The sequence below is a fragment of the Carassius auratus genome, linkage group LG30F, assembly GCF_003368295.1.
Source record: "Carassius auratus strain Wakin linkage group LG30F, ASM336829v1, whole genome shotgun sequence".
NCBI lineage: Eukaryota > Metazoa > Chordata > Actinopteri > Cypriniformes > Cyprinidae > Carassius > Carassius auratus.
In genome coordinates this window covers 785336-801472 of record NC_039294.1, presented here as the reverse complement: position 1 = coordinate 801472, position 16137 = coordinate 785336, and the positions used below count along the sequence as shown (strand labels likewise).

Here is a 16137-nt window from a genome sequence, read left to right as displayed (position 1 = left end):
ATCCTTGAATACCCCTCTGAAGCGGTATTCAAGACAGTGTGGATTTAAAAGCACTGCACTTTTAATACTGGGACATGCTTTAACTCTCAGGTGGCCAAACCACAAGTGTGGGTATTAAGGCCATAAATCACCTAATTCCACATCTCTGTCTTGGTCAGGATGTCTGATGATTTTCAGAGGTAATGAACCAATGCATAATATTAAAAAAAAAATGTATCTGAAACACCTGCCTATGAACTTAACATACAAATGAGAAAAGTGATTCATATTAATCACTGCTCTTAAAGGTATAGTCCACCCCAAAAATGAGAATACTTTCATTATTTACTCTGTCATCACCCTCATATTGTTACAAACTGGCTCTTTCTTCTGTAGAATAAATTGTGAAGAACTTTTGGGGTTCAAACAACAATCGCCCCCCACTGACTGTCATTTTAAGGTCACAATATAATAATCTTCATAGTCACAGGAAGAAGGAGGCGGGAATCGGCTAACATTCAATTTAAACTTTAATTTCTAAATAAACACAAAACAGTGCAACAGCCCCTAGCGGACGACTGTCGCGCACAAACAAAACCAAAACACAAAATAAAACACCTCCGGTTACTATCTTAACCTCAGTTCCCTGAGAGGTGGGAACGAGACTTTACGTCAGCTATGACGTATATGGGAACACCTCCCTTCTCCACTTTCTCTGAAATCTTATGGGCTAATGCCAGCTGGGACAGCTGGCAAATTGACACGAAGCATGCAAATATTGACAGGTCAGCGGGCAGTATAAAACGCATGGGCGCGACAATCACGACTGAATGCTAGCACAGCTGATCAAACAGCAACCATGGCGGCTAACGTAATGTCTTACGATAGTAACCAGAGGCGTTCCATTTCAAGGCGGTAACTCAACATTACGTCAGCTATGACGTATATGGGAACTGTATTAAATCCCACCGTGAGACCAGTGAAGATAAGCCCTGAACGGGGTCAATCACACCCACACATAAGAAAGATTGTTCTAGTCAATAGCTGCATCGCTAATAGTACTCGCATCTGATAGGTGGAACTAGACCAATGAAACATCTGCGCCAACCCTAACAAAATTTGCATATCTCCATGCAATGAACACAAAGGCTGCACTGAATAGGGCAGACACAACACAATGAGCACTCAAGCACGAGAGCAAACACAGAGTCGACAGCATTTGCGGTGACAACTGCATAAACCTTATAAACCATAACACAGAGTTAGCAGCCATGGTAACTACTTTATAGCTATAGCTGGTTATAACAGTTCACAACACATTAATGAAATTTAACTCACCGATAGTACATGTGACACGAGGGTACATCCAGCTTGTAAAACCTGGCAAATGTGTTCTGGGAAGGCCAGCCAGCAGCAAGACATAAATCCCGGATAGACATACCTCTAGACCAGGCCCATGAGGAAGCCATTCCCCTCGCAGAATGAGCTCTGATGTTGAGGGGACAATCTTCCCCTGGCATTCGTAAGCCAACACAATAGTGTCCACAATCCAGTGAGAAAGTCTCTGATTGGAAACAGCACGTCCCTTATAACATCTATCAAAGCATACGAACAGCTGGTCTGACTAATGAAAGGCTCAGCAGATAAGGCGGGCAGGGAAACAACCTATGCTCTAAACAGTGTATTGAGTGACTTCAGAATGTAAATTGGTCTCGGCCAGAGAGTGACATTACAGTCGCCAGGTCCGAAACAGACGCAATCATCGTTCACTGAAAACGCGTGTAAGTCTCCAATGCGCTTCACTGAGGTGAGAGCAAGAAGCAGAGGCACACTTCTTCCCAGCCTGAAGTTAACACGTCCATCGAGACCACGGTAAGCTGCGTTACTATATTCAAAGGAACTCCTGGGCTGAACATATCCGGGCTGTTCCACGGTCTCAATTGAAGCCTCTGCCATCGGTCCCAGAAGCCTCTGAAATTCCCTGCCCAGTTTGAAATGGTGCAGAGTCAATGAAATTGCCTCTATGCGCTCTTGAGAGAGATGGGCTCACATTGCCATCGAGTCCAAACATACTCCCAGATATGTTATAATCCAACTCGGTAAAAACATGCTCTTCTGCATATTCACACGCAGTCTCAGCGTATCTAAATGGCGAAGCAGTGTTTACACGTGACTGATAAGCACATCTTGAGTGGGCTTAAAAACAGCCAATCGTCCAGATAATTCAAGATGCGCATATGAGGGGAGAAAGCACTGTGTCCACAAACTTTGAAAAGGTGCAGGGGCCAGGCCCAGGCTGAACGGAAGCTCTGAACACTGATAAGCCGTGCCTTCTAAAGCAAATCTCAGGAAGCGCCTGTGGGATGTCACTATCTGAATATGGAAGTTTTTTTTTTTTGATCTACTAAGGCGAACCAGTCCCCGGGCCGTATCTGTGCCAAGATCTGTTTCAGCATTGTCATTCTGAATGCATGCTTGTGAAGTGCTCGGTTGATGGGTCTCAGGTCCAGAATCGGACAGAGTCCACCATCCTTCTTTGGCACCACGAAGTAGCGGCTGTAAAACCTGTTTTCTTGCTCACTCTGAGGGGCACGCTCTATCGCTCCTTTCTCAAGCAGACTGAGAACCTCCTGTCTCAGAACAGGAAGGTTTTGGGGCAAAGTCAGTGATGGGACCACCCAGTTGAAGCGGGGAGGTCTGTGTTTGAACTGAAGAGAATACCGTGCTGAATTATTCCCAATATCCACTGTGAAACACTCGGGATAGCCCTCCACGTGTCCAGGAAGTGACACAGCGGATGCGTTAGCTCTATTGTCTATAGTCTAGCCAGTCCCTGCGGGTGTTGGTGTGCTTCTGCGTCTCTGAGAAACGCTCCGTGACCAACTCCACGGCATCACCAAAGAGGCCTGAGGGAGTGACTTGAGCATTTAGAAGTGTCTTGCGGTTTGCGTCCTTCAGGTCAGCTAGGGTAAGCCACAGGTGCCTGTTAAGGACGACCATGAACCCCATGGAATGGCCGATGGCTTGAGCAGAGCACTTAGTAGCCATCAGCGAGAAATCAGTTGCCGCATGATCCCTGATGACATCAGTGCTAACTGCAGCAGACCAGGCAGGTGACACAGAACTGGTGAAGGTCGGGCGGGACCCATGCAAATCTGGCATGTAGCAGCCATTGGATGCGGAGAGGAAAAACAGGGGTTAGTAATCCTCTAATGCAACTTCCACAATGACTTCGCTAAGACTTCTAGTGTGAAGAAAGAGATTCTTATATAATTTTCCCACCCATGCATTTTATACTGCCCGCTGACTCGTCAGTATTTGCATGCTTCGAGTCAATTGGCCAGATGTCCCAAGCTGGCGTTAGCCCATAAGATTTCAGGGAAAGTGGAGAAGGGAGGGGTTCCCATATACAGTATTGTTCAAAATAATAGCAGTACAATGTGACTAACCAGAATAATCAAGGTTTTTAGTATATTTTTTATTGCTACGTGGCAAACAAGTTACCAGTAGGTTCAGTAGATTGTCAGAAAACAAACAAGACCCAGCATTCATGATATGCACGCTCTTAAGCCTGTGCAATTGGGCAATTAGTTGAAAGGGGTGTGTTCAAAAAAATAGCAATGTCTACCTTTGACTGTACAAACTCAAAACTATTTTGTACAAACATTTTTTTTTCTGGGATTTAGCAATCCTGTGAATCACTAAACTAATATTTAGTTGTATGACCACAGTTTTTTAAAACTGCTTGACATCTGTGTGGCATGGAGTCAACCAACTTGTGGCACCTCTCAGCTGTTATTCCACTCCATGATTCTTTAACAACATTCCACAATTCATTCACATTTCTTGGTTTTGCTTCAGAAACAGCATTTTTGATATCACCCCATAAGTTCTCAATTGGATTAAGGTCTGGAGATTGGGCTGGCCACTCCATAACATTAATTTTGTTGGTTTGGAACCAAGACTTTGCCCGTTTACTAGTGTGTTTTGGGTCATTGTCTTGTTGAAACAACCATTTCAAGGGCATGTCCTCTTCAGCATAGGGCAACATGACCTCTTCAAGTATTTTAACATATGCAAACTGATCCATGATCCCTGGTATGCGATAAATAGGCCCAACACCATAGTAGGAGAAACATGCCCATATCATGATGCTTGCACCTCCATGCTTCACTGTCTTCACTGTGTACTGTGGCTTGAATTCAGAGTTTGGGGGTCGTCTCACAAACTGCCTGTGGCCCTTGGACCCAAAAAGAACAATTTTACTCTCATCAGTCCACAAAATGTTCCTCCATTTCTCTTTAGGCCAGTTGATGTGTTCTTTGGCAAATTGTAACCTCTTCTGCACATGCCTTTTTTTTAACAGAGGGACTTTGCGGGGGATTCTTGAAAATAGATTAGCTTCACACAGACGTCTTCTAACTGTCACAGTACTTACAGGTAACTCCAGACTGTCTTTGATCATCCTGGAGGTGATCATTGGCTGAGCCTTTGCCATTCTGGTTATTCTTCTATCCATTTTGATGGTTGTCTTCCATTTTCTTCCACGTCTCTCTGGATTTGCTCTCCATTTTAAGGCATTGGAGATCATTTTAGCTGAACAGCCTATCATTTTTTGCACCTCTTTATAGGTTTTCCCCTCTCTAATCAACTTTTTAATCAAAGTACGCTGTTCTTCTGAACAATGTCTTGAACGACCCATTTTCCTCAGCTTTCAAATGCATGTTCAACAAGTGTTGGCTTCATCCTTAAATAGGGGCCACCTGATTCACACCTGTTTCTTCACAAAATTGATGACCTCAGTGATTGAATGCCACACTGCTATTTTTTTGAACACACCCCTTTCAACTAATTCAACTAATTGCCCAATTGCACAGCCTTAAGAGCGTGCATATCATGAATGCTGGGTCTCATTTGTTTTCTGAGAATCTACTGAACCTACTGGTAACTTGTTTGCCACGTAGCAATAAAAAAATATACGAAAAACCTTGATTATTCTGGTTAGTCACATTGTACTGCTATTATTTTGAACAATACTGTATGTCATAGCTGATGTAATGTTGAGTTATCATCTTGAAAGGGAACCAAGGCCTGGTCCTTCTTCACTGTCGTAACTCCTCCTTTTTATTGTTACGGAGCTCCTCTGTGGGACTCGATACTGGCGAGTGGCGCAGGTGTGGCTCATTTCCAATTACTCCACCGGCCTCGACCCGTTCCAATGCCTCTCGGCCCTGCCCCACTAGTCACATACCCCCATCGCCCCTCGCAGGCTGGTAGGTACTCCCGAGACTGCACTCTACTCCCCCCTGCCCCCCCGGGGGAGCCGATCACAGTGGCCGAGGGTACCTAGGTGTAAGGACAGACAGACGAGGCAAGAATATTTGACTCATTATGAGTTGAATATAATGACATTTTCTCTTTGTGTTCAGTGACTCCAAGTCTGTCAGCTGTGATGTGGAAGACACAGATCCTGCCTCCTGTGGATTTGATGTCATCCCACATCAGATCACCTACAACATCACATTATTTGTGACAAACAGTTTGGGGCAAGAGAGTGAGACATACATATTCAGGATCACAGACAGAGGTGAATATGAATCATTTTTATATGAAGATTATATAGTTAAAGGATCAGATACCTCAGTGATATGGAATAGTTTAAACTCTGGGACAGATCATAAACAAATGGCTGTAATTTGAAACCCATTTAAACTATCACCACTGTTCCCTAGATCAAGACGCTTTACCTCAGGGGGATGGTCCTTATAATTGTGTAAATTTGTCCACTTTTGTATAGAAGTGCAGTGGAAGTTTCTTTAATTGTGTCGTCCACAAGACAACGGGGAATAAATAATAAAAATATGTAGTTAATAATCCATTTCATTCCATTTCACTTCAGTTTTCCCAGTCCCTGAGCATCTTGAAGTGACTGCAGGTGTGTTTGATTCATTGGTGATCTTGCAGCTGAATGGGAATTTCAAAGGACTTCTTCTGATATGCCAGACTGAACTTGAACCAGGAGGGATAATACAGGTAAAGGAGTAGTTCATCAAAAATTAACCCAAATTTTCAGAAAATGTACTTCCAATCAGTCCATCCAAGGACCATGGGAACAGATTTGGAGAAATGTAGCATTACATCACTTGGATCTATCCATGGATGCTCTGCAGTGAGTGGGTGCCATCAGAATGAGAGTCCAAACAGCTGATAAAAAACATCACAATAATCCACAAGTAATCCACACTACTACAGTCCATCAATCAGTTTTATGAAGTGAAAAGCTGTGCATTTGTAAAGAGCAATCCATCATGAAGACGTTTTAACTTCAAACTCTTGTTTGTGGCTGAAACACAAGACTTCTATCCATTAAACTGCTTCCTCCACTGAAAAGTCTGATTAAGAGGAGAAATACGCACAGATCAATCACTGTTTACATGATGAAGCAGTCCAAATAGTTCTAAACATTTATGTTGGTGTATGTTGATGTGAGAGGACAACTGCAAATTTTTCACTGGAGGAAGTGTTATTACATTATTATGGACTTGTATTTTAGCCAGAAGTGTCAGTTTTAAAGTTAAAAGGCTTTGATGAAGGATTTGTTTCTTAAGAACTCACAGCTTTTTATGTCGCAAGATGTTAATCTGATGATGGACTGTAGTGCGGATTATTGTGATGTTTATATGTGGACTTTCGTTCTGACGGCACCCATTAAAATGTCTCTACAACTGTTTGGCTAAAGTAAAAAACTTATCTACATCTTAAATGGCCTAAGGGTGGGACCATCTTCCTCTGCGGTGTTCTTTTCTGTTGCACAATATCTTTTTGTATTTCCAAATAATGCGATGGCATCAGAAATACGACAAGAGGGAGTTTCATAAGCTTGATTAACGGTGTGAAAACTCATCAAAAGACTTGCCATATCAGATAAACAAAATAACCTTTACAGAAATGCTGAAGCACATCCTGTGTTCAACTGTTGTTGTTGTCTTACAGGATTTAGATAAGAATGGATCTGACTCGATGCAGTCTTACGCATTCAGACTGCAGCACCTAAAGCCCAGCATGCCGTACTCTGTTAGGGGGCGCTGTGCAGTACAGGGGAATGACTGGGGTCGATGGACAACACAAAGAGAATTCAGCACAGGTAAGCAAAGAGAATTCACGTGTATATATGTGTGTGTGTGTGTGTTTATTTATAAACCACACAGCAATACACAATAAACACTAGAATATTGCACGGCAAGTAAACGCAAGCATACAGTATATTTATATGTGACTCTAAAGCGCAAACCTGTCTTAAGTAGCACAGGTATATTTGTAGCAATAGCCAACAATACATAGTATGGGTCAAAATTATAGATTTTTCTTTTATGCCAAAAATCATTAGGATATTAAGTGAAGATCATGTTCCATGAAGACATTTTGTAAAATTCCTACCATAAATATATAACTTCATCTTTGATTAGTAATATGAATAGCTAATGACTTCATTAGGACAATTTTAAAGGCGATTTTCTCAATTTTTTGCACCCTCAGATAACAGATTTCAAATAGTTGTATCTCGGCCAAATATTGTCCTATCCTAACAAACCATACAGTACATCAATGAAATGCTTTTTTATTCATCTTTCAGATGTTGATGATATATTTAAATGTTATATGTTATAAATATTTAAATGGTTTTGTGGTCCAGGGTCACACAGATGTGTGTTTGATTGTTTTTCTGCAGAGCCTCTAGTGACCATAGATCTGTGGAGCCAAATCAGGGACCATCCCAATCGCACCATCATTCTGCTGTGGAAAACAGTAAGTTTATGCTTTTGACATTCTTCTTCGTTACTTTGTCATTTTTGTAACAGTGGTCCAGTTCTTTTTATTGACTTTATTTGGTTTGTGTTTAGCTAAGAATTTATTTACACTGAAACGTTCCATTATATATTTGATGTAGTATTTTTTTGTGTGTGTGTATTTTGAAATATATTTAAAAAAATATATGTTTTTTTATGAGAAAGAGGATCAGTGTTAACACGGTTCACTTTTCCTCAGGCCAGCAGTGACTCCGAGTCATATATCAATGCCTATGAGGTGTGTGTGAGCTACAGAAACACAGAGAGGAGCGTGTGCATGAACGTCACACAGACACATGTGGAACTAATGAGAGAGATCAATATGAGTGACATCACTGTGAGGGCCGTCATTCAGTCTGGCTTATCTGAACCAGCCCACATCACTATTCCTTCAGGACATACAGGTGACAAAGCTCAGATCAACATTAAAGTGTGTTTCTGTTGTTCTGTATAACATCAGATAACTTACTGCTGTTACTGATGCAGACAGCATGCTGAGAGAAAAGAGGATTATGGGGAATGAAAAGGGATTCCAGTTGACCTGGAAGAGGGACTCGGCTGCCACGTGTGGTTACACCATAGAGTGGTGCATGCTGGGTATTGCGCTCCCCTGCAGCCCACAGTGGAGAAAAGTCCCAGATAATCAGACCTTCTTAAACCTGACTGCAGGTAGAAAGCTGTGTTTGCACATGATGCCATATTCTTACAATACAAGCACCACCAAAATAAAATTGTGTCATTTATGTTTCCGGGTACATGATAGCATTACTTATAAAAGCGGCATTTGTGCTTTTTTCATAGTAACACTTTTGAACTGCATGATGGTTAGGCATAGTTTTAAAGCAAAAAACAAAACAAAAAAAACACATTGATTAAAATAAAATCAAAATTAGTTACAACTTATTCATCTAATGTTTATATTTAATTCAATTTTATTTCAGTTGCTTTTGGCCTTTACAGATAAGGCAATTCAAGAATGCATTGCAAGATGCTTACAGAAAAACTTTTTTTTTTTTTATAAAACTAGATTTATATATACCTTTCCAGTCATTTGGAATTTACTTGAGTATTATACATGAGGATTTAAATTAAAAAAGTATTTTTACTCGCAATTTATTAGCTGATAACAGTAAACAACAGTAAAAAAAATGACAGTAAAACAGTAAAATAACAGTAAAAATGCTAATCCTGTAGAATCCTGTTAATTGATTAATATATTGATGAGATAAAAATAAGAAATATTTTTGGTGTTGTAGCCTATTGTCTTGTTTTAAGTTATCCTAATACTTGTTCAAAATCAATGTAAAACAATTTTTTTCAGGGGATTTTAAAGCAGGAGTTCAATATGCATTTGAAATCTATGGCTGTAGCGCTGATGGACACAGACGTCATGAGAAACAGATCGGATACTTAAAAGAACAGAGTAAGAGTGCACACACACTTTACATGCTACATTACAGCAAAGCACAAAACAGCTGTCAATCCACATTAAGCCATTCGCTTCCAGTTCTCTTACCTGTACAAAACAGTAAGTTATGTTATATTTTTGTGAAATTACTTTAATATACTGTCATAATTATAAGCACACTGGTTTGTAGTGGAAATAGTTTGACTGTTTACTACACTTTGTTGTTCTTGTAATATTAGAAAATAGAAACAGAAAATATTTTAGATTTCCGCTTTGCAAAATAAGGTGCTATGTTGCAATGGAAAATGCATCGAACTGAAGTTGAAATCACCAATTTTCTCATCTGCATTGTGCAATACAACACATTAATATTATGAAATAAATATCACCACATGTATTATTTGTGTTGTGCAGAGCTCACACAGCGCCCAACACTGGACTCTAGCCCAAACATAACATGGTCATCTGTAGAGCTGAAATGGAGTTTCAATGAGAAGGATCCAAGTCACGCTGGATTTATCACCGGATATGTGATTACGATACAAGACTATTCAGAGGCCGGCTCTGATCTCAGTGAGTCTAAACCTATTTTCTAAAAGAGTCCCTTTTCAAATATTCCATATTTGCAATACCTCTAGACACACAGCTATTTTGGGCTTCCAACCCCAAGTCCGGTCTACTTGAATAAGGAAATCCAGAAATCTCAAAAACCGATTGCCACACTCACTTTAAATATTTGCAGTCAACAACATGCCCCATAAATATTGTTTTTTTTTATGCTAAAATGGTGCTTATATTTCAGACTGGACCAGCCAATGTGCTTTACAGGTTGAAGCAGCTATTATTTGACAGTATACCGTAGCAGTCCAGCATGAAAAAAAATCCTGTTGCTGTTTTTAATAACACATTACATTTTTGTTTTCTCTATCGCATGCATTCTTCCTGTTTGTTCTGGCAGGTTCCTTCAGAGTGTCAGTGGATGATCCTCACAGCAAATCTTGGACAGTCAGTGGTCTTGAGGAGGACCGGCTGTACACATTTCAGCTGGCAGCATGTACGTCTGCAGGCTGTGGACCGGAGACCACCGCCACCTTCAGAACCAGACAGAACTGTGAGCTCCGTTACTGATTAAAACTGACAGGAAAGAGTCGGAGTGGCATTTTGTAATAGAAGACTACTATCTTATGTGCATCTACACTAGGGGTCGGCAACCTTTTCGGCATACACATGCCATTTTTTTTTCTGGTTAACCACAAATGGGGTTATATCTCTGCAACAATTATGAGCGCGAAAGATTATATTTGGAGCGTGCAAAAGTGCATTCTCGAAAATCAATTTTGCATTTAAAATTACGTTTTTTAATGTGTGCAGACGTTCTCTTTTGCGCGTGCAACATTTCACTAGCTTGCTCACCTAATGCCTGCCCTCAGGCCTCTCTAAATGCTGACAGCTCGTTTGCTAAACACAAACCAGCGTTACAATATGTCATAATTCCAGCCAATAAGAGTCAAAGCTACTAAATTCTGATTGGCTGCTTTGACAACCAATCACAACAATATTCCCTGCATTACAACAACAGCTGAAGAGGAAAAATACATTGCGTGCATAATTATTAAGTTGATATACTGATCATACTTTTTCCAAGCACAATTTACCAATTATCTTAACTATTAATCTTGTATTTAATCATTTCTAACTGATATATAATTGTTCATGATGTCTGGAAGTGAAAATGCCTTATATTCAGGTGTGCATAATTATTAAGCAGGTTTTCTTTTACAGATAAAAGTTTGAGATAGATTAAACATGAACACCAAAAACCTACTGCCAGATTAGAGAAGATAAATTCTTTGAAAAGCGGTAAAAGAGGATGTGGAGTCACTCCCAACTTACCTGTCTATAAAGCCTGTAAAGTCTTCAAGTATTTTACTACACTTCAGTATGTGTTTTTCCTATTAAGTAGGGGTCCTTTTTTAGGATTCTTTACGTAACCTAAGTCTCTGAGAACCTGACACCTTGTACTTGTGGAGACTCAAGGAAAGTTGTAGTTCTGGAAAATGGTGGCGCTGGAGACTAAATGGTTCCTAATGATATCACACCACAATTCTTCACCTCAATTCCTAATTCTTTTGCAGTTAACATGCATCTTTTCTTCTGACCCTGCAGACCTACTTAGCATTTTGCTATCCAACGGTCATCTCTTAACTTTGCAATTTCTATTATTGCATTAGTTTTGAATATTTCTCATGGGCATTTAACAATTTTTAAAGATCTTTTTTGGCTCAATTAGGCTCAGAATAAAACCTGCTTAATAATTATGCACATCTAAATATATGCCGTTTTTCACTTTCGTTTTTCAGCCTTCATGAACAATTATATATCAGTTAGACATGATTAAATACAAGATTAATAGTAGATATTAAGATTGATGTCGTTTCAAATTGGTAAATTGTGCTTGGAAAAAGTATGATCAGAATATCAACTTGCATAATAATTATGCATGAACTGTTTTTCTTTCTTTTTTTCTCTGTTGTTGCCGTAATGCAGGGAATATTGTGATTGGTTGTCAAAGCAGCCAATCAGAATTAAGCAACTTTGTCTCTGATTGGCTGAAATGATGTTATATTGTAACTTAGGTTGTGTTGAGCGAGCGAGCTGTCTGCATTTAGAGAATATAATTAGAATAGTTAGTGCTAAAGTTAAAGGGTCAAATAAAGATGGAAGAGATAGGTTTTAAGCCAATTCTTGAAGATGGCTAAGGACACAGCTGGTCAGATTGAGTTGGGGAGGTCATTCCACCAACATTTAATTTAAAAGTCCGTAAAAGTGACTTTGTGCTTCTTTGGGATGGCACAATCAAGCGATGTTCACACACAAAAAGCAAGCTTCTAAAGGGCACATAAGTCTGAAGTAATGAATAGAGGTAAATGGGTGCAGAGCTTGTGGTGGTTTTGTAAGCAAACATCAATGCCTTGAATTTTATGCGAGCAGTTATTGGAAGCCAGTGCAAATTGATAAACAGAGGTGTGACGTGTATTCTTTTCGGCTCATTAAAAATTAATCTTGCTGTCGCATTCTGGATTAATTGTAAAGTTTTGATAGAACTGGATGGAAGACCCGCCAAGAGGGCATTGCAATAGTCCAGCCTGGACAGAACAAGAGCTTGAACAAGGAGTTGTGCAGCATGTTCAGAAAGAAAGGTCCTGATCTTCTCAATGTTGAATAAAGCAAATCTGCAGGACCGGACAGTTTTAGCAATGTGGTCTGAGAAAGTAAGCTTATCATCAATCATAACTCCAAGGTTTCCGGTTATTTTTTAAGGAGTAATAGTTGAAAAACTGCCTAAATTGATAGTGACATTGTGATGAAACGATTGGTTTGCTGGAACCATAAGCAGTTCTGTCTTGGTAAGGTTGAGTTGAAGGTGATGGTCCTTCATCCAGTAAGAAATGTCTGTTAGACAAGCTGAGATGCAGGTAGCTATCGTCAGATCATCAGGATGGAATGAGAGGTAGAGTTGAGTGTCATCAGCATAGCAGTGCTATGAAAAGCCATGTTTCTGAATGACAGAACCGAATGATGCCATATAGATAGAAGAGAAGTGGTCCAAGTACTGAGCCCTGAGGCACCCCAGTAGTTAAGACTCAATAGTTAAGACTCAAACCACTGGAGTGCGGTTCCTGCTATGCCCTTTGCCAATAGGGTTGATAGGAGGATCTGGTGGTTAACCGTGTCAAAAGCAACAGACAGATCAAGCAGGATAAGTGTTGAAGATTTGGATTCTGCTCTTGCCAGTCTTAGGGCTTCCACAACTGAGAGCAAGGCCGTCTTAGTTGAATGTCCACTTCTGAAGCCAGATTGGTTGCTGTCAAGAAGGTTGTTCTGTGTGAGAAAGGCAGAGACTTGGTTGAACACAGCTCGTTCAAGTGTTTTGGCAATCAAAGGAATAAGAAAAACTGGTCTGTAGTTCTCTAAAAGAGATGGGTTGAGGGTGGGTTTCTTAAGTAGTGGATTTATACAAGCCTGTCTAAATAATGAGGGAAAAACACCAGTGTGGAGAAATATGTTAATGATGTGAGTGAGTGCAGGTAAAACTGCAGAGGAGATGAGATGGAATAGGATCAAGCGGACAAGTAGTAGGATGATTAGAAAGGATGAGTTTGGAGACTTCTGCCTCAGAGAGTGAAGAGAAGGATGTGAATCAGTATGTTTGCTGGTGAGATGTGCTTGACGGATTGTGCACTGATGTTTTTAATTTTATCAATGAAAAATGTGTTAAAGTTGTCAGCTATTAGAGATGAAGCTGGAGGAGGACGACAAAGGAGCGAGGAAAATGTTTTATAAAGCATGTGAGAGTTAGTCGAATTGTTAATTTTGTTATGGTAGTCTGTCCTTTTAGCAGTGGAAACATTAGCCCTTTGAGCAGCTTAAGCTTAGAACAATGTTCGCGTAGAACATCAGATAACCAAGGTGCAGAAAGGGGTATTGCAGGCTGATCCGAATAACCCCATTACCACAGTTCCAACACCATGAACTTAAACTTGTTGTCAGTACTGCCACGCGACTTTTACTAATCAATACGGAATTGCTACGTGAGATTTCTCAGCAACAAGGTGGGTAAAAACGCTGTTTTTTTAAGTAACGTTACCTAAACTTCGCTTCATTATTTAGAAAGAGAGACACATATGTAGACAATTTACACATCTCTTAAATTTTTTCTTTTTTTTCCGAGAAGTTTGCACCACTGGATATAGCTGTCGGTCATTTAACATTTCTATCGTAAAACCTATCGTTAAAAGTGGACTAATATTAAATGATTTGCAGCTTCATCTTACCTCGTTCTCTTTTATGTCAAACTGATGCCACCTCGCGCTCTGCTTCTGTCCTCAGTAAACCCCACCTACTTTTATTTGATTGGCCATCTCAGTCATTTTGATAATGACGAGCGCTGTTGGACTGCTGAGGCTTTGATCGTAAATTAATTCTCACACTTGTATAGTATTAATAGCTCCTAACAGGCTGTGTGACTATGAGACGTTATTACCTTATATGGTCTATAGTTATTACCTCAATGTAAGTATGCAGTTTTCCCTATTACTTGCATACCAGCGATCAACCCTCTGCGTGCCACTTATGGTTGTAGGTTGTGATCCCTTGTCTACACCATCTTAAATGGATAGCTCACCCAAAAATGTAGTTTAAAACACATTTAGGAAGTTTAAACCACATTGGACACAACTGACTTTTATTCTATAGACAAACAGTTTTGAACGACATTGGATGATCTTTAATTTTTTTTCTATGTTTTTAAAAGTAGTCACTTATGATCACCAAGGCTGCACTTATTTGATTTAAATCCATTAAAAACAGTAAAATTGTTAAATATTATTACAATTTAAAATAAAAATTCTGTATTTGAATATATTATAAAACGTAATTTTTCCAATGACACAATGCTGAATTTTCAGCATCATTACTCTCAGTCTTGAGAGTCACATGATCCTTCAGAAGTCATTCTAATGCAGATTTGCTGCTCAAGAAACATTATTATTATTATTATTATTATTATCTATGTTGAAAACAACTACTATTTTTGTGGAAACCATGCTATATTTTATTTCAAGATTCTTTGAGGAATAGAAAGAAATAGAAATCTGCTAGACTGTTACCAATGATAAAACTAAACACATAATCGGACTCTATATTAATCCAATATTTGATGCAAAGTCATTTCATAGTGTTGAACTGTAATGGACATATAATGATGGAATGGTACAATAATTCTCTCCTCAGATTACCTGCTGCTGGTGAAGGTTCTGGTTCCTCTCCTGGTTTCGATCGGTTGTTGCGTTTGTCTGTGGTCATACAGAAACCTGTAAGTCTGCTGATATACAGTGTGTGTGGTGAGTGATGGACTGTACTTCTCTTCTCTGTGGTTCACTGACACTGATGACGTCTTTCTCCATCACTTCCAGGATAAGAGGCTTTCCAAAAGAAACATTCAGCTTTCTGCACATAAAAGCACTGGACCTGGATGAAGATCTTTATGAAGTAATTCATTACATTGATGCCATACAGTAATATAATAACAATGTGTCTATTTCCTTTGACAGCTTAAACCAGGCGCTTTTCTGTTCTTTTTAAGGCGAGTGAAAAGATCCGTACTCTGATGATAGAGGACTGTGAATGGTGTGACGTTGAGATTTTAGACGTGCAACCCATCCCAGCAGAGAAAGCATGGTTGACTTCTGTAGAAGACCCTAATTGTTCATTCATTACTCCTAAAGTCACGCTACCATCCTGCCATCTTACCACAGACGTATGGCTAGCCACAAGTCTCACAAACTTCACTTACGTGTCCTCTGTGCAACAAGATGTGCCTTCAGAGGAGCTGAAGACAGAAGCCACAACTCAGGGGTCAGAGATCGCGGACTTTTCGAGTGACTATGTCACTTCCGTAGCCACATAATTCCTGAAAACGCAGTGTTGTAACCTTTTATACACAGCAAAGAGAGCAAGCCAGAGCTGTTGATCTTATCACATTCAGCAAGATCACAACATCCTCATGTCACCCTGTGTGTGAGGGGCCCCGCTTCCTTCTGCAAAAACAACTTTTAAACACAAGAAGTGTTGTGAAATGCGACTGCAGAGATTTTGCAATATCTTTCAGGTGCTTCATCTTGGTTTTGCATGTTATGCTAGACCTTTCTAGGCAAAACTGTACAAAATGTTCTCTCTCAGGGGAAAACACATTCTGGAGGGGACATTTATGGGTAACCCTTTGAGATACTGTATGTATCATGAATTAAAAATGAACAATTTTACAGTTAAGAACTTGATATGTTTAAAAATGTACTTTTAACATTTGAAAATCTGGGACTGGAATTATTATTATTTTTTTTT

At 39.7% G+C, this 16137-nt stretch overlaps 1 protein-coding gene across 2 annotated transcripts in view; it reads left to right on the top strand.

The window, feature by feature from the left end:
- LOC113067979 (leukemia inhibitory factor receptor-like) overlaps positions 1 to 16137 on the top strand; it is a 25740-nt gene extending 9603 nt beyond the window's left edge. For both annotated transcript variants that reach the window (XM_026240494.1, XM_026240492.1), the window contains exons 6-17: positions 5409 to 5566; positions 5879 to 6012; positions 6973 to 7123; positions 7709 to 7785; positions 8026 to 8230; positions 8313 to 8495; positions 9148 to 9249; positions 9649 to 9807; positions 10193 to 10345; positions 15028 to 15109; positions 15210 to 15285; positions 15380 to 16137. In XM_026240494.1, the coding sequence (XP_026096279.1) occupies positions 5409 to 5566; positions 5879 to 6012; positions 6973 to 7123; positions 7709 to 7785; positions 8026 to 8230; positions 8313 to 8495; positions 9148 to 9249; positions 9649 to 9807; positions 10193 to 10345; positions 15028 to 15109; positions 15210 to 15285; positions 15380 to 15703 (1804 nt within the window). In that variant the 3' untranslated portion in view covers positions 15704 to 16137. The remainder of the gene's footprint in view (positions 1 to 5408; positions 5567 to 5878; positions 6013 to 6972; positions 7124 to 7708; positions 7786 to 8025; positions 8231 to 8312; positions 8496 to 9147; positions 9250 to 9648; positions 9808 to 10192; positions 10346 to 15027; positions 15110 to 15209; positions 15286 to 15379) is intronic.